Source organism: Pinus tabuliformis, chromosome 7 (genome assembly GCF_031772625.1).
Source record: "Pinus tabuliformis cultivar Carrire ecotype Pingquan chromosome 7, CPIR1, whole genome shotgun sequence".
NCBI lineage: Eukaryota > Viridiplantae > Streptophyta > Pinopsida > Pinales > Pinaceae > Pinus > Pinus tabuliformis.
The window spans coordinates 870,428,598-870,447,194 of NC_142293.1; the positions used below are offsets into that span (position 1 = coordinate 870,428,598).

Here is an 18,597-nt window from a genome sequence, read left to right on the forward strand (position 1 = left end):
ATGGCCACCCATGTTTCTCCGGGAATCAGGAATCATGGCCCGCTTTTCTTCCCTCTTTTATGGAAGTTGTCTGTATTGTGATTTTTTAGATGGTTTGGTATTAAAATTTTGAGGTAAAATTTTGATTTGTGTTATTTAAATTGGTTTTTTTTTATTGTATATATAAATTTAGCACTCTGAAAAATCAGTAAAACACTTCTATCGTGTAATTTAAACGTATAATTTCAATTATTAACACCAAATTTAAAAAAAAATAAACTAAACTTCCACTTCCAAAAAAAGCACAATAAAGACAACTTTAATTTTTTTTGTATATAGACTTTGTTATAGTGACTTCTAGAATTTTGTAGTGTGAAGTCGTGATTGTTTTGAATGCTAAATCTGATGCGGAGACTCCTTGTAGTCCGCTATTAATATGGAACAAATCCTATCCAGGGGGACCACCCTATAATTATATAGTCATTATTAATATTAGTTAATTATAAATATTAGACCTAGCCTGCCTTCCAAGCAACTTGCCAATCTTACAGTCTCCCGGGCTGGCCTGGCCGACGTACGGCATTCGGCCCTAGGACGAATGAACGAGCTCCGTTCGCTGAAATCACGGTCTCAGGCGATTTGCGAGGCCCCAGACCGCGAGAAAGAAGCGGTTTTCAGGTAATCACAAACGATTTAGGGTTTCGATGCTGCAGTAACAGCGTAGGCGAGAAGGCCGCTAATGGTAGAAAAAGAAATGAAAAATCAAACTGAGTTCGAGTCGAGCCACGGCCTTTTGTATTACTATCAACGAATCTGTGCTCGCGAGGTGGGTTTCCTTTTTCCGTATCCATTAACACTGCGCTTTTGGCTTTCCTTGAAGAACAAAAAAGGGGATTTCTAGGGCCCTGGGCGAATATTTAAAAATTACAAGATTTTTTTGCTTTTATAGTAAAAAGAGAAATCGTTACTGTGCGAATCCAGAGAGAGGACAAGAATGCTTGCAAGGAAAGCGAAACATTGCCAAATCTGGTATGGTTGTTTAATTCTTTAAATAAACTAGGGTTAAGTCCTTGGGTTTTTCCATTTAAAAATCGGAGCACGGAAGCAAAGTATGACTGAAATTGTAGTCCTCTTGCCTTTCTCTTGAGGTTAAAGGATCGACGCTTATAAATTTCGTTTTGAAGTGGTTAATGGCCAAATTGCCGGTTTTTTTTAGTTGTCACGTGTCGTCTTCGAGACCGCGTGTTTACCGCTTCCTGGCATTTTCCGCGAAATTTTGCCTTCTTTGTGAAATGAACATTAATGTCAGAAATTGTCTTGGTGGAAGAGACCTTTCTAGCACATTTTGTGGTCTTAGGCGTCTTTAAAAACTGGAATTTGTGAGGCATCGCTCTATTATTGTAGTTGTGGCGAGATATTTACGTCCCTTTGCACGAGATCGGTGTTAGGAGGTTCCGATCCATGGATTTGGTATGATTTCAGGCCTATTTGGAGGTTTTTAGGGGAAATTCGAGGGAGTTTGAATGGACGTAAATAGGCTTCTGTTATTCTGTATTTTCTTTTACGAGCTTTAGATCTGATGGTTTGTTGCATATCTGGTTTGTTCTGGAAGTTGCAGTAGAATAATGCGACAATGCTGTAATGTAGCTGCTGTGTGACCATTGTGGTGAATAACGGATCAGTGTATTGTTGAGTACGCGAGCTTGATATTTAACTATCGAATTAAGCAGGGGACCGGTAATTATAGCCTTTATTTTCCTTTATTTGTAGAGTTGTTAGTTTCAAAGAGAGGAACGCGGGAAGATTCACGTTTTGATCTTACGCATTGAGTGATTTGTCCTTCAATCTGGATAATTTATACTTTTCCTGCATTTTTTGGTTGCTTGATGTTTAAAAGTAAGGATTTGATTGTTGTTTTGATGTAGGTCTGCTTCTGTGGAAGAATTTATTGTCCTGTTGTGATTATGGTGAGTTGCCATTCCAACTTTGTAGATTTTAACTGAACTTTTATTTCTTCAACCTATTGTCGGTCTCTTTTGGTGTTTACAAGTCGGCAATAGAGATATAATTTTCTGTTAAATGCCGGCTTCATATGATATAGGGCTAGAACTGTGTCTTTTTGCAGTAAAAATCAGTGAAGTTCCATACGAATGGTGAATTATTCCTTGAACTTCCTTGCATTTCTGTAGCGAAATACACTTATGGGCTGGACACGGATTTTCAAGCCCACCTTCCCCACATCTGGTCATTTTCTTTCTTTTCAAAATCAATGGTTGTCACATGATAATCTAGCACTGTGCTTTCTCAAGGTAGTGTAAAGTTCACTGTTCACTGTTCACGAGTGACCTAAGTACAAAGGGGTTTTAATGCATTTTTGCAAAGGAAATCAGGAAATGCCAATTTTAACATTCAAGATTGCGATGGAACCATTCCTGAGAAACTGTCAGCAATGACTGAGTTTTATGTCCAGTTTCTACAACAAAAAATGCAACAGCAATATCTCTTTATCAAATGTTGCTTAAGGTTCTTCATTGCATTTCATTACCTAATCGATATGCAGTCCTTGTTATTGCTCTGAACTCACATCCTTATTGTATGGTGCTGTATATACATCAAGTCATATTTGAATTTATCGTCAGTTAATTTGACTAAAGTTATTCAGTGATTTGGTGACTCGTTGAGCTCTACCACAAGCTTGAAAACGTTGTCTTGTCATCTTACACTTGTTTATTGTAATTTGATACTATTTTGCTACATTATGCATAGTTTATCCATGCACACAAACTATCTTTTAACAAGTTTCAAGCAGGGTGATTTGCAAGGTTGTTTTATGGAAGATCCTAGCAGTACTTTGGCCAATGGTGTTTATCCAGACTCTAGATTTTCCCACTCCGCTACTGTTGTTGGGAAAAGAATTGTAAGTATCTAAGGATCACCAGCCTATTTACAATAGGCATGTGCAGTTCATTATTGGTGCGAAATTACATGTTTTTAAATCCGGCATACTTTTGATTGTTGGGGCAAAGACTTATAAATTGCCATTAATCATTTACCTTCTGGCAGTACATATTTGGAGGGGATAAAGGAGGTATCCTGGCTAATGATGTGCAAATTCTTGATACATTAACTGGCAAATGGTAAGCTAGACGACTAACTGACAGACCTACCTCAGCTGAGCTGATTCATTTACCAGGGTTCATATAATTCTGTTATATGCTTATAGGATTACTCCAATGGTTTTGGGAACCAAACCATCACCTCGACGGGGCCACTCTGCTTTACCTCTGAACGATGATCGGATATTGATTCTTGGTGGGACTTCTGAACCAAAGGACAACATCTGGTTTCTAGAGGTTAGAATCATGTTGATATAATGTTGAACATTAAAATAACATTTGGTTTCTAGAGGTCAGGGTCATTTTGATATAATGTTGAACAAAAAAATCTTAGTTTTTAATGAAATTGAAAAGATCAACACTAACTTAATATGCGATATGAGTAGGTTGACACTCCTTTCGTTAGAAAGCAGAAAGAGGTACAAAGGAAGGAAGTTGTAGCTTGGAGCAAGTGTGCCATAGGTGGCAGTCCTCAACCAGTGGTGATTAGTGGACCATCTGGTGTTGGTAAGGGGACCTTGATATCTAAACTCATGAAAGATTTTCCGTCTACTTTTGGGTTCTCTGTAAGTCATACAACACGGCTTCCAAGAGAGAAAGAGATGGCTGGAGTACATTATCACTTTACCCAACGTGGGGTTATGGAAATGGAAGTCCTGGAAGGAAAATTTCTTGAATCTGCACATGTCCATGGCAATTTGTATGGAACAAGTATTGCAGCCGTGGAGGCAGTGGCTGATGCAGGGAAGGTATTAGACTTGATCCTTTTTTCATTACTTGTGGATAGTTTTCAGTAATGGATTCTTAAACGAGTGTTTGCCGTAGCAATTCTGTTTTAATTGTTCCTCCTTTCTGTCAGTTTGATTATCAGCTAGGTGATTTTGGTTTAGTTGAACCTCAACTTTCGCTTACTTAGAAGGTGTCAATTGCAGAGATGCATTTTGGATATAGATGTTCAGGGGGCTAGGGCTGTGAAGGACAGTACATTAGATGCTCTTTTCATTTTTATCTGTCCACCATCATTTGAAGATCTTGAGAAACGTTTGCGTGGAAGGTACATACAAAAAGCTGGTTTATGTATTTTAGTGACTTTATCATGCTTTTAAATTGTTATGGTGGAAGGTAAATAGTAAATACAAAATGTTAAAACTCAGTATCATGGATATGGGATTTGATAAAAGGTACTTCACTCCAGGGGAACAGAAGAAGAGGATCAGATCCAAAAGCGTCTGAGAAATGCAAAGGAAGAGCTTGAGCTTGGGAGAAACTCGATGTTATTTGACCATATTTTGGTTAATGATAACCTGGAGACATGCTATCAGCGTCTCAAGGTAGGCTACTGCTTGATGCTTTGTTTGCATTAGAGGGTTTGATACTTTGATCTGAAAGAAAGCAAATTGTTTTAAATACATTCTTTCTCATATGAAGGAAATTCTTGGCCTGAATGAGGGGTTCTTACCATTAGCAGCAGCAAATGGTCTCCCCAAGTCATGTAAGTACCTGTTTTATTTTCCTTGTTCTTTCCATGTTTTACTTCATAAAGCGGGTGGCCTGTAAGGTTTTACCAAATGTGGGCCGTCCTTTGACATGCAAAATATACATAGCTTTGGCGGATGTCGAGCTTCTACCCGGTCATTCTGCATCATTAATGGATCAAAAAGTATTAGTCTGTGGGGGTATGACACCGGATGGAACAGCATCAAATAATATGTAAGTGAATATTTTTTCGACAATCGTCTTTTTCAGACAATTGGTTAGCCCTTGTGCCTATGTGGGAATTCTTTGTTTCCTAAATAAAAAATTGAGGGCACTGATTTTTACAATTCTTTGGGCTGCAGACATGTACTGGATGCGTCTTCCCTGGGAGGTGGTGCTCCAGGAAGAACTCGAGGCCTAAGACCTTATAGATTGGATCAACTTTCTGATTCTTACAGTTGTGTCAAGCAAGGAGCACAATCAGCAGACCAGAAAAAGATCCATCCTGAAGTTCTGGTTGCAGAAGACATGGAAGTTGGTCACTAGTAGAAATTTTGATGATATGGAGAGCCTGATTTATCCAAATTTATAGTTTTTTGGATTTTGTCATCGTTTAGGTCTCATCAACTATTTATAAGGAAAAATATATCTATCGGGGCGTTGGCTTAAAATCAGTACTGCATAACCTCATATTCAGATTAGGAATAGAATTTTAATAGGGCAAGTTTTGAGGCTTCTGTACAAGTAGGGATGAGAATTGCATAACGAGCCTGATTTAGGTTGATGCTAATACTAACAGTAACGATTTTTTAGGACCCTAAAGTTGTGGTTGAAGTTCTGATTTATTGCAGGTCGATGCCAGATTTGGTTTTTCACAAGTGTAGATCCCAAGTGGTTTCGCCATTCTTGATTCATGCAAATTATATAATTAATTTGCTCTTTTGTAGACATAAAAGCGAGTCACTGGTTCTGATATGCGGTACTACCCATAGAATAAATAATTTTTCGTTGGATGCATTTGGGTATTTCTGCATCTTTGTTCAGACTGGCCTGTGAAGCCATAGCAGATGTACTCTATTTTTCCCCACAATAATCGCGTAATGATCAAATGGAATTGATCTAGTGGCTGAGAATTTCAGCTATATTTATATTTCACATGACGATATCTATCCCAGATTGGCAGTAGCCCATAGTTTGATTGCCAGCTTGATGAAACCCCTTTTCATATAACATCTAAGTGGTATCAGGCAAATCTTACTTTTAATATTTGTTGTAAAGCTTCGGTATATTTGCTTCATTTAAAAATAAAATACATTATGCTAATGTGTGATGCCGGTTTGGCGAGGGTGAAAATTATTTAAATCATGAGAATACTGTTTTGGCCATTCTTATTTTTAAAGAACAATGTTGTCGAGGTGGTGTGGCAAGCAGCAGGCACAGGCAGAGCCGAAGCAAGGTTAGAAGAACCCATGTAACTCTGGTTGATGATGTGATTATTTTCCCTTGTGACCTTGTAATTATGCAGATAGCATGAAGAAAATTAGTGCCAGAGTGCCAAATGAGAACAATAAAAAATGTTTGATCATTTAGGACTACCCGACAAAGGACATTCAAATTGAAGGATGCTCAAGTGAGTCAATATGTTACTAAACCATCTAAAACGATACGGTACTAAACCATCTAAAACAAAAGGCCATTTTTTTTAGTCAATATGTTATTAAAGCATCGAAAACAAATGACGAAAACAAAAGATCATTTTATTGTTTTGGGCTCCAATAATGGTTTCCAATCACTTGTGTGTAATAAGAAAGACCATTTTTTTGGGGGCTCTAATGGTTTTCAATCACTTATGTGTAAGAGGAGTTATAAGGGTTTTCAATCACTTATGTGTAAGAGGAGTTATAAGGGTTTTCAATCACTTATGTGTAAGAGGAGTTGGGCCATCTCTATCACTAATGTGTAATTGGTTTCCAATCACTTGTGGAGTTGGACCATCTCTATCACTAATGCGTAATTGGTTTCCAATCACTTGTGGAGTTGGGCCATCTCTATCACTAATGTGTAATTGGTTTCCAAATCACTTGTGTATGATAAGAAAGACCATTTTTATTGGGCTCTAATGGTTTTCAATCACTTATGTGTAAGAGGAGTTCAAATGGTTTTCAATCACTTATGTGTAAGAGGAGTTGGGCCAACTCGATCACTAATGTGTAAGAGGAGTTGGGCCATCTCTATCACTAATGTGTAAGAGAGAGAGGAGTTGGAGGAGTTGGGCCATCTCTATCTCTAATGTGTAAGAGAGGAGTTGGGGCCGTCTCATTAGACTTGAGTCTCTTGAGCTTATTATTGATCGTTTAGAATGGCTTATTGATAAAATCTACAAGGTTGTATTTCTCGAAGGCATTGCTTATCACTTATGTGTAAGAGGACTTGAGCCTTTGGAGCTTATTATTGATTGTTTAGAATGGATTTTTTTATTATTATAAAATCTATAAGGTTGTATTTGTTGAAGGCATTGCCTTTGTTTCACCTCAGTGTTTTCATCGAGCTTGAGGAACATGAAGGTGCTTTTCTTGAAAATTTTTCCTTTGTTTTCCTCTTGTCTTTCCATCGGAGCTTGAGGAACATGAAGGTGCTTGTATTTCTTGAAAGCATTACTTTTTGTTTCAATTCTTGTCTTTCCACACCAAGCTTGAGGAGCATGAAGGTGCAATTGTAAAAGCAAAGTAAGAACTACGTTTAATGTTACCTATAAAGTCTCGTGAGGATTACAAAATATCAATGTGATGTGCAAAGTGCCCATAGTTAGCATTTGATAAGTGAGTTGATCCACTCATTAGTAAATAAGATAATACAAGGTTGTAGTGGTGATAATATCAAGGGATGGGTAGGTACCCTAGGTGGAGGCATATGTAAATCCTACATCTTGTTAGTGATAAATGAGCTATCCCAAAGTTTGCAATCCCTATGATATCAAGGGATAGGAAAGGGGACTTCCTTGTTGGAGGTACTAGAAAAGTCTTATTTCCCTTTTTGGTATTAAGAGATTTGATAGACTTGTCATTTATCATTGCTTGGGTTAAGTTGGAGTGATTGCCTCTATACTCTTGAGTTTAATGGAATTGTGCACAAGCACGTTTGATGGGTTAATCAAGTTTTAAATTTGGGTGGGCCTCAATATTAATCAGTGATTGGTTTCTAATATTACATGTCCATCACCATTTGACCTACTCCAATGGACTTGCATCTTAAAATTGTCCATAAATATACAAGGTAAAGGTGAGGTATATGAGATGATAGTCTCAAGGGTTAATATTGATGAAGAGGGTGTTGAGGTTAAGGCGTTAGTCATACTCAATGCCTGCCATTTCTCATTACTATGACATTATTAACAATGAAGTGCTTTGTTAAATTCCATCTATTCCAAAGGAATATCCCTTCATTTATCCTCTTTTCTCCATCAATACAAATACAAATACAAATGTCAATTTATTCAAAGTTAACTTTGTGCATTTTGAGGAAGGGTGAAATTTGGCTAGCGGTCTATCTTTTTCGATTGAAGGGTTGAATTGCCTTATGTGGACTAGTGTGATTAAAAGTGAAATCGAAAAGGAAAAATCCCTTGACTATGTGAATGAAGACAAAATCATGGTTACCCAAGTTTGTTTGGAGTTCACAAGATAGAGAAGCAACCTACATTATTCCAAATGTTCTCTTACAAATGCAAATGTCAATTTATTCAAAGTTAACTTTGTGCATTTTGAGGAAGGGTGCAATTTGGCCAGCGGTCTATCTTTTTCGATTGCAAGGGTTGAATTGCCTTTTGTGGACTAGTGTGATTAAAAGTGAAATCGAAAAGGAAAAATCCCTTGACTATGTGAATGAAGACAAAATCATGGTTACCCAAGTTTGTTTGGAGTTCACAAGATAGAGAAGCAACCTACTTTATTTCAAATGTTCTCTTAGATGGACCTCGAAGCGCTTAACCATGTGAATTAGCAAAACACTAGACACTACTTTGGATTCAAAAATCACTACAATTTGAAATGAGAAAGTATGAAGATCATGAATCATGTGAATTAGCAAAACACTAGACACTACTTTGGATTCAAAAATCACTACAATTTGAAATGACAGTTCGAAGATCATGCAAACTAGGAAACGAAAAAGAATGTTATGCGTTTAATTATATATGCATATCACACTACATCCACAAAAGGATGAGGTTTACTTGTGTTCCCATAAAATAATGTATATGCAACAAAATAAATATGATCTAGACAAGAAACAAATAGAAAACTACCTAATTAAAAAATGTACCCTCCCTCAAGAAACACATGCAACTTTGTGCTATAACTACCTAATTAAAAATGTACCCTCCAAGAAACAAATACAACACTTTGCTACAAGTACCTAAATAAGAAATGTATCCTCCTTTTGAAAAGATTGGTCCCAAAATAAATATGACCAACAAATAAATAGAGAACCTTGCTATATCTACCTTAATAAATGTACCCTCATTTTAAAAGAAGGATTGTTCTCTTATTATCAAACACACCAATTTCCAAAATATCTAAACAAGAAACAAATATAGAACATTGCTATAACTCTAAATAAAAAATTGTATCCTCCTTTTGAAGAAGAGATAGGAATCTTACACTGAAACACACCTATTTCCTCGAGAATTGAGAATTTTTAGCTGAAATTTTATGAATCCAAGTTTATTTAGATTAAAAGAGGGTTGAGAGTTGAAAGAGAAGTTTGACTAATTTTTTTTTTCCTTTCTTTTCATTATTTTTTTATTTGCTTTTATTTAGTTTCTTTTTTATCTTGAACTTTTATTGTTGGGTACTTATCGAATTTCTAATTTTTTGGTTAATATTTTCATTCCAATTTATTCTGATTTATTTTTTCTTTTATTTAAACTAATTTATTAATTTAATTGTTATATAGTTATCAAAAGTTTGAACGTTCATTTTGACGAAAAATTTATTATCTTTATTTTCGTTTAAACCAATTTATCAATTTAATTATTTAATGATGAAGATTTATGGTTAATTGTGTGCTCTTATTGAAATGTTTGATATTTTGGTTGAACACTTCACCCATCTTCAGGGACATAAAGCATGATGTAATTAAGCCATGGTTGTCAAACTATGAATAAATAGAGATAGAATATGACCGTTAGAGAAATGATATCGCTATTAAGGATAGTGAGATTGATTTTGAACATTGAATTTATAATTATTATTTTATTTTAGTGTTGAGGATTAGGGAATATAATAGAAGAAATAAATTTAATTTAATTTAATTTTAAGAAACAAAAATAAATTTAAGAAATAAAGTAATAAAATAATAAACTTATTTTTATAAAGTGTTCAATTTTATATAGAATTTGAAATGATAATTAAATATTGTTATTTATTTAGTATAATATTAATTTAATAGTGGATTGGAGTAAATTATAGGGGGAGAAAAATAAAGAAATAGCACAACGACATTAATAAATGTTGTTGATGAACGTTGTAGGTGTCAACTTAATATATGCTATATTATAAATCTAATATGCTAAATTAATATATTAATATATCAATTGTAAGATTAATATCAAAAACTCTTAAGATTATGAAGTCAAGGAATCATAAACCCAAGGGATTATTAATATAATAAATCCAAGGAATTAAAAAACCAATGAAATTAATATTATAAATCCAAGGAATTAAGAAACAAGGAATTATAAACCCAATGGATTATTAATATTATAAATCCAAGGAATTAAGAAACCAATGAGATTAATATTATAAATCCAAGGAATTAAGAAACCAATGGGATTAATATTATAAAACGAAATGATTAATAATCTAAGAATTTTTTTTTTTTTGTAAGCTTGGTAGGATTACATCTTTATCATGTGATCAGCGCAGAAAATTGAACCAATGACTTCACCTCGAGGAGTGCCTTAGCAAAGCACCTGTGGACAAACCCAAAGAATAAATATTGAAAATCCAAGGGAATAATAATACACCAAAAGAATTGATATTAAAAGCCCAAAGGATTATTAATATTACAAACCTAAGAAATAGTTAAACCCAATCCATTAATATTAAAACCCTTGGGATTAATATTAAAAACCCAAATGATTATTAATATTACAGATCCAAGCATAAATATTTCCGAGGTTTAATATTATTCCCTTGAGTTCACAATATCAATATCTTGTGTTTATTAATCTAAGGGTTCATATACTTAGGATTCCATTGACTTTATAATCCCAACGAGATTAATATTATTCCATTGACTTTATAATCCCAACGAGATTAATATTATAAACTCAAGGGCTTAATATAGAGAACCCAAAAAATTAATATTTTAAACCCTTGGGATTAATATTATAAACATAAGCGACTATTAATATTATAAACCCAATGAATTTATATGAAACTTAAGATTAATATTATAAACCCTATCATTAATATTATACCTTAGGATATGAACCATTAGATTAATAAACCCAAAGGATTGTTATTATAAACTCAAGGCACTAATAAACCTAAGGGTTCAATAATAAAAACTCAAAGGAATAGTATTAAACCCAAGGAATTAATATGGCAAGACTAAGGTATATAAAACGTAAGATAAATATCATAAATCCTGAAACAAACATGGTTGAGCATCGTTGGCTATTGTTGATTTTCATATTGAGAAAATCTTTGTCACAATGTGACGTTCAACCATGGTTGACCTTGATTGACCATCGTTGATTTTCATATTGAGAAAATATTTGTGACAATGCGACGTTGGACCATGGTTGACAATGATTATAAACCTAAGACATTTATATTAAACCTTAGGATTAATGTTATAAACCATGGTTGATTTTCATATTGAGACAATTTTTGTCACAATGGGGTGTTGGACCATTGTTGACCATGGTTGACCAATGTTGACCATGTTTGACCAATGTTGACCATGATCGGTCATTGTTGACTATGGTTGACCATAATTGATTTCCATATTGAAAAACCATTTGTCACATACCTAAGGGATTAATATTATAAACCCATGGGATATAAACCCTAAGACAAATATTATGAAACCAATGGAATTATAAACCCAAATGAATAACATTGAACCCTAACATTAATATTAAACCATAGGAATATAAACCCTAATATTAATAAACCAAAGGGATTATTATTAAAAACCGAAGAGATTAATATTAAAAACCTAAGAGACTAATATAATAAACCCTTAGGATTAATATTATAAATGTAAGTGACTATTAATATTATAAACCAAAGGAATTTATATTATAAACCCAAAGGACTATAAACACAACGAATTTATGTTTAAACCCTAGGATTAATATTATAAAACCTATGAATAATATCATACCCTTAGAATATGAACCCTTAGATTAATAAACCTAAGAGATTGATATTATAAACCCAAGGCACTAATAAACCCAATGGATTAATATTGTAAACCCAAGGAATATAAACTCTAAGATAAATATTATAAGACTAAAACAGACTAAAACAAACATGGTTGACCATAGTTGATTTTCATTTTTAGAGAACCTTTGCCGCAATGCGACATTGGACCATGGTTGACCATGATTGATTTTCATATTGAGAGAATTTTTGTGACAATGTGGCATTGGATCGTGGTTGACAATGGCTGATTTTCATATTGAGACAATCTTTGTCACAATGCGATGTTGGACCATGGTTCACCATGTTGAAAAGTGTGCAACAAGAAATGCTTGTTGAGAGTGCAACAAGATGATGGAGCTTAGTGAAAAGAGTCGCCTTCACTAAGTGGGCCCGCAGGCTATTTTTGGCGCAAGTCTATTTTTAGACTATGTCTATTTTTAGACATATGGATCATGTCTATGGATGATTGATCAAGTTGGGAAAAATAGATGGACTTCTATTTTTGATGAAAGTGTGAGTGATCACAGTGTGAGTGATTACAGTGTGAGTGATCACAGTGTGAGTGATCAAAGTCAAAAATAGAAAAGTCAAATATTATTATCTCACAATAATATTTGGACTATAAACTTAATCTTATTCTCTTGGAGCACTTCAGTTTGAGCTACGGAAGTGGCACATGCAGCTGTCAGAAGGAAATTCGTTTTTCTTATGAGTCAGTTGAGTTGTTGCATGCATGACTTCAGTTAGAACTCAAGTGAGTTGAGTTTAGTGGACTGGAGGTACAGTTGATGGAGTTGTGTTCAGTTTAGCTTTGTTAAACTAGTTGTATTTAGTCTAACTGATCAATAGACTAAAGATGAGTTGGGTGAATTAGTTATTAATTAATTCACAAATTATTAACTCATAATGCAACTATAGAATACATCAGTTAACTCAGTTGCATGTCAGTGCATGTTCAGTTCAGCAGGGACAGGTGTTAGAGGATCAGATTGCTATCAGTTGTGACTATAGCTATGCATGATGATTTGCACAATCAAAGGATTGAGTATGCCAATGAGTTTGCTCATGTATCTTCATGATATTATAGCTGTTGCTCACGTCCAACATAGTGTGGGTGACTATTTTGCAGTGTAAAATCGAGTTTGGGAAGCTATTCTCATCAGTTCTCGAGCAGGTTTGAGCAGTGGAGGCAGGCAAGCAGCGGGAGAGATTTGGAGATCAAATCTGAGCTGTATTGTGTGTAACAGGTGGAGATACTTGTGAGAAGTATTATGCTTTGTATTGTTACATGATTCAATCAATATAATATACAGATAGTGTGGGGTTTTTAGCGAGATGCTTTCCCCGGGATACATACTGTGTTTATGAGTTTGATTGATGCTTCTATGTGTGCCTGTGGATGTTTCTGCTTCTGTAATTTGATGATCAACGTAGAGGAGATTATGTATTATACATGTTCCGATTAAATTGTATGATCAGGATAATCTCTGTTGAATATGTGTCATATTATTCAAAATTTCTACATGGTATCAGAGCTAGATAATTGTAGAAAATTTTTTACATGGTATCGGAGCTGCTTGATTTGTAGAAGAGATTTTTACAGGACATCAAGCGAGGATTGATCATCGGGTTTATTATTCAGGAAGTGTTTACATTTTATTTCTTCAGGCAGAGTCTGTAATCGGGCCAGGTAGCCTCTGGATTCATCCTTCTTTTGGAAGGTGAGATATCTGGTGAATGCCCATACAGTTGATCTCTGTACAAGAAATACTTTGTTCTCACGAATTCTAGATCGGAAGCAGTTGAGTTTTGTGCTGGTGGAATTCGAATTTAATTCCAAAGCAAGAGATAAAACTCAGAAACATTCAGTTCGAGAATGGAGATAGTATGCCCCAGTATCTCACGAGGTTCACTCAGTGTCGAGATGAGCTGGGAAGTGTGGGGGTTACTGTTGATGATGAGGATGGTGAGTCTAGGACACCTTGACCTTCCTAAGAGTTGGCATAGCTACCAGGACTCGGTGAATGGAAGGGAGAAACTGCCAGGATGGGAGAGACTTTGGTCAGATCTTGTGCAGGAGGAGATTAGACGGAGCACCAGAGACAGTTCTTCATCCATGCAGGATGAGGAGAATTGTGCCTTAGTGAGTAAGGCGAAGAAGGGGAAGGGGAAGGTTTCTCTTTCCGAATCTTGTTCTTCCAATGATGGGAAGAAGGTTGACAAATCGAAAGTGCGATGCTTTCGTTGTCATGATGGAGACTTGGTGGTTGAGAGGGAGCGTATATTACCTCTCAACATGCAGAGCCAGAAGAAGTCTCAGACGATTGTGGAGGAGCCACGATTGGTGCAACAACTTCAGGAGATTGTGGAAGAGCCACAACAGGGGACGCTGAGAGGAGATCGAGTAGAGACATCTACTCATCCAGAGACCTCCAGTAGGGGGAAACTTCAAGCCAGGTGGGCTGAGGGATCGCATGCATCCATACCTCCAGGTAGGAGGTGGGGTGATGTGGATTGATCATCCCAAGGAGGAGGGGCAAGATCCTTGAGGTACCCAACCTCTTTGATGAGACCTTGCTACGGGAGCCCCGATGTGTAGTAGCAGGAACTGACTGATTGGGTAGAGACAGATGCGGATGGAGCGACAGAGAGAGCGACAGTGCAGGGAATCCCAGGACAGCGCATAGCTAGCAGGCTGTAGCAATGCGAGAGACACAAGTGTTTTGCACAGTGTTAGGTGGCACAGAGAGGTGTGCAATGGTGCGAGATGCATGGAGATGTTGCAGTAGCGCAGATGTCAGAGAGGGAGCACTTGTCAGCAGCAGGTAGAGCTTCAGCATCAGAGGATGTTTCTATCCCAACGGGGAGGTCAGTTGGGAGGTGCAGTGCGGATGCAATGCTGGGAGATAGAACCAGCAACAGCACGGATGCAGTCAGAGATCAAAGTGACAGAGGCTAGAGCAGTCAGATACTGAAGAGCACAGAGATGCAGAGTTTCAGTTGACAGAGGCAATAGCAGTCAGAGACTTTGATGACAGAGCAAGTGGACCGGCCAAATGTGTTGCATGGAGAACATTCCAGAGTTACAGGATCGGGTTTGAGAGGAAGCCTTTCTTGTTGAGAGGGAGTGTTGAAAAGTGTGCAACAAGAAATGCTTGTTGAGAGTGCAACAAGATGATGGAGCTTAGTGAAAAGAGTCGCCTTCACTAAGTGGGCCCGCAGGCTATTTTTGACGCAAGTCTATTTTTAGACTATGTCTATTTTTAGACATATGGATCATGTCTATGGATGATTGATCAAGTTGGGAAAAATAGATGGACTTCTATTTTTGATGAAAGTGTGAGTGATCACAGTGTGAGTGATCACAGTGTGAGTGATCAAAGTCAAAAATAGAAAAGTCAAATATTATTATCTCACAATAATATTTGGACTATAAACTTAATCTTATTCTCTTGGAGCACTTCAGTTTGAGCTACGGAAGTGGCACATGCAGCTGTCAGAAGGAAATTCGTTTTTCTTATGAGTCAGTTGAGTTGTTGCATGCATGACTTCAGTTAGAACTCAAGTGAGTTGAGTTTAGTGGACTGGAGGTACAGTTGATGGAGTTGTGTTCAGTTTAGCTTTGTTAAACTGTTGTATTTAGTCTAACTGATCAATAGACTAAAGATGAGTTGGGTGAATTAGTTATTAATTAATTTCAAAGTCAAAAATAGAAAAGTCAAATATTATTATCTCACAATAATATTTGGACTATAAACTTAATCTTATTCTCTTGGAGCACTTCAGTTTGAGCTACGGAAGTGGCACATGCAGCTGTCAGAAGGAAATTCGTTTTTCTTATGAGTCAGTTGAGTTGTTGCATGCATGACTTCAGTTAGAACTCAAGTGAGTTGAGTTTAGTGGACTGGAGGTACAGTTGATGGAGTTGTGTTCAGTTTAGCTTTGTTAAACTGGTTGTATTTAGTCTAACTGATCAATAGACTAAAGATGAGTTGGGTGAATTAGTTATTAATTAATTCACAAATTATTAACTCATAATGCAACTATAGAATACATCAGTTAACTCAGTTGCATGTCAGTGCATGTTCAGTTCAGCAGGGACAGGTGTTAGAGGATCAGATTGCTATCAGTTGTGACTATAGCTGTGCATGATGATTTGCACAATCAAAGGATTGAGTATGCCAATGAGTTTGCTCACGTATCTTCATGATATTATAGCTGTTGCTCACGTCCAACATAGTGTGGGTGACTATTTTGCAGTGTAAAATCGAGTTTGGGAAGCTATTCTCATCGGTTCTCGAGCAGGTTTGAGCAGTGGAGGCAGGCAAGCAGCGGGAGAGATTTGGAGATCAAATCTGAGCTGTATTGTGTGTAACAGGTGGAGATACTTGTGAGAAGTATTATGCTTTGTATTGTTACATGATTCAATCAATATAATATACAGATAGTGTGGGGTTTTTAGCGAGATGCTTTCCCCGGGATACATACTGTGTTTATGAGTTTGATTGATGCTTCTATGTGTGCCTGTGGATGTTTCTGCTTCTGTAATTTGATGATCAACGTAGAGGAGATTATGTATTATACATGTTCCGCTTAAATTGTATGATCAGGATAATCTCTGTTGAATATGTGTCATATTATTCAAAATTTCTACACACCATGAATGACCATGGTTGTCACAATATGATATTGAACCATTCGATCAAATCTTTGTCACAATGTGACCATAGTTATTGACCATAGTTAAACATGATTAACCATGGTTGATTTTCATATTGAGACAATTTTTGTCACAACGTGATGTTGGATCATGGTTGACCATTGTTGATTTTCTTATTGAGACAATCTTTTTCACAATGCGACGTTGGACCATGGTTGGCCATGATTGATTTTCATATTGAGAGAATTTTTGTCACAATGCGGTATTAAGACAATCTTTGCCATAATGCGACATTAGACCATGGTTGACCATAGTTGACCATGGTTGTTGAAATATGACGTTGAACCATGAGATAATATTTGTCACAATGTGACCACGATTATTGAACAAGGTTGATCATTATTGATTTTCATATTGGGAAAATATTTCTCACAATATGACGCTGGACCATGGTTGACTTCAGTTGATATTCATATTGAGACAATCTTCGTCACAACGTGGTGTTGGACCATGGTACATTATAATTGACCATGTTTGACCAGTGTTGACCATGGTTAACCATGGTTGACCATAGTTGACCATAGTTGACCATGATTGCTTTCCATATTGAGAAAATATTTGTCACAAACCCTTATTGGGATTATTAAAAACCTAAGGGATTAATAAACTCAAGCGATTAATACTAAAAACCTAAGGGATTAGAAACCCAAGAAATTTATATTATAAACCCAAGGGATTTACATTAAACCCTAGGAATAATATTATAAACCCTATCAATAATATTATACTCTAGGAATATGAACCCTTGGATTAATAAACTCAAAGGATTGATATTATAAATCCAAGGCACCAATAAACCCAAGAGACTAATACTAAAGACCCAAAGGAATAATATTAAACACAAGGGATTAATATTGTAAACCCAAGGTATATAAACCTTAAGATAAATATTATAAACCCTAAACAAATTTGGTTGACCACAATTGACCATTGTTGATTTTCATATTGAGACAATCTTTGCCACAATGCGATGTTGGACCATAGTTGAACATGGTTGATTTTCATATTGAGCCAATCTTTTCCATAATGCAACATTGGACCATGGTTGACCTGGTTGTCACAATGTGATATTGGACCATTACACAATCTTTGACACAATGTGACCATGGTTGATTTTCATATTGAGATAATCTTTGCCACAATGCGATGATGGACCATAGTTGACAATGGTTAATGATGGTTGATGATGATTGAAAATCTGTCACAATGTGAGGTTGGACCCTAGTTGACCATGGTTGAGCATGTATGATTTTCATATTGAGACATCTTTGTCACCATGAGATGTTGGACCATGGATGACCATGGTTATTGACCATGGATGACCGTGATTGACCATGGTAGATTTCCATATTTAGACAATCTTTGTCACAATACGATGTTGGACCGTGGTTGACCATGACAGACCATGATTGATAATGATTGACCATGGTTGATGTTCATATTGAGACAATCGTTGTCACAATGCGACATTGGACCATGGTTGACTATGACTTACCATGATTGAACATGGTTGGCATGGTTGAACATGGTATATCATGGTTGATTTTCATATTGAGACAATCTTTGTCATAATGCGATGTTGGACCATGGTTGTCAAAAAGTGATGTTGTACCATGAAACAATCTTTGTCACAATGTGACCATGCTTATTAACTATGGTTAACCATGATTGATTTTCATATTGAGAAAATCTCTCTCAAAATACAACGTTGGACCTTGGTTGACCATGGTAGACCATAATTGACCATGTTTGACCAATGTGGACCATGATTGACCTTGTTTGACCATGGTTGACCATCATTGCTTTCCATATTGAGAAAATCTTGGTTACAAACCCATATTGGCATTATTATAAACTTAAAGGATGAATA

The 18,597-nt window shown here is 36.0% G+C and overlaps 1 protein-coding gene across 15 annotated transcripts; it reads left to right on the plus strand.

The window, feature by feature from the left end:
* The first annotated feature begins 500 nt into the window (after positions 1–500).
* LOC149250394 (guanylate kinase 2-like) lies at positions 501–5,726 on the plus strand. Of its 15 annotated transcripts, XM_089459059.1 has the most exons (15): positions 501–805; positions 929–1,008; positions 1,384–1,449; positions 1,592–1,716; positions 1,905–1,946; positions 2,105–2,223; positions 2,789–2,896; positions 3,043–3,116; positions 3,203–3,332; positions 3,482–3,844; positions 4,028–4,149; positions 4,291–4,426; positions 4,524–4,587; positions 4,700–4,805; positions 4,934–5,726. In XM_089459059.1, exons 7-15 carry the CDS (start codon positions 2,810–2,812, stop codon positions 5,115–5,117), a joined length of 1,266 nt encoding a protein of 421 aa, XP_089315185.1. In that variant the 5' UTR covers positions 501–805; positions 929–1,008; positions 1,384–1,449; positions 1,592–1,716; positions 1,905–1,946; positions 2,105–2,223; positions 2,789–2,809; the 3' UTR covers positions 5,118–5,726. The 15 variants fall into 15 exon arrangements, with proteins under 15 accessions (XP_089315185.1, XP_089315172.1, XP_089315186.1 ...); XM_089459046.1 differs by lacking the exon at positions 2,105–2,223; XM_089459060.1 differs by lacking the exon at positions 2,105–2,223 and having other exon boundaries at positions 2,802–2,896.
* Positions 5,727–18,597: the final 12,871 nt, after the last annotated feature.

Bases quoted from the DNA above. Each gene is read 5' to 3' on its own strand.
- LOC149250394 (XM_089459046.1), top strand. The intron at 4,588-4,699 runs GTAAGTACCTGT...AAATATACATAG, and splicing joins AAATGGTCTCCCCAAGTCAT to CTTTGGCGGATGTCGAGCTT. The intron at 4,806-4,933 runs GTAAGTGAATAT...TTTGGGCTGCAG, and splicing joins GGAACAGCATCAAATAATAT to ACATGTACTGGATGCGTCTT.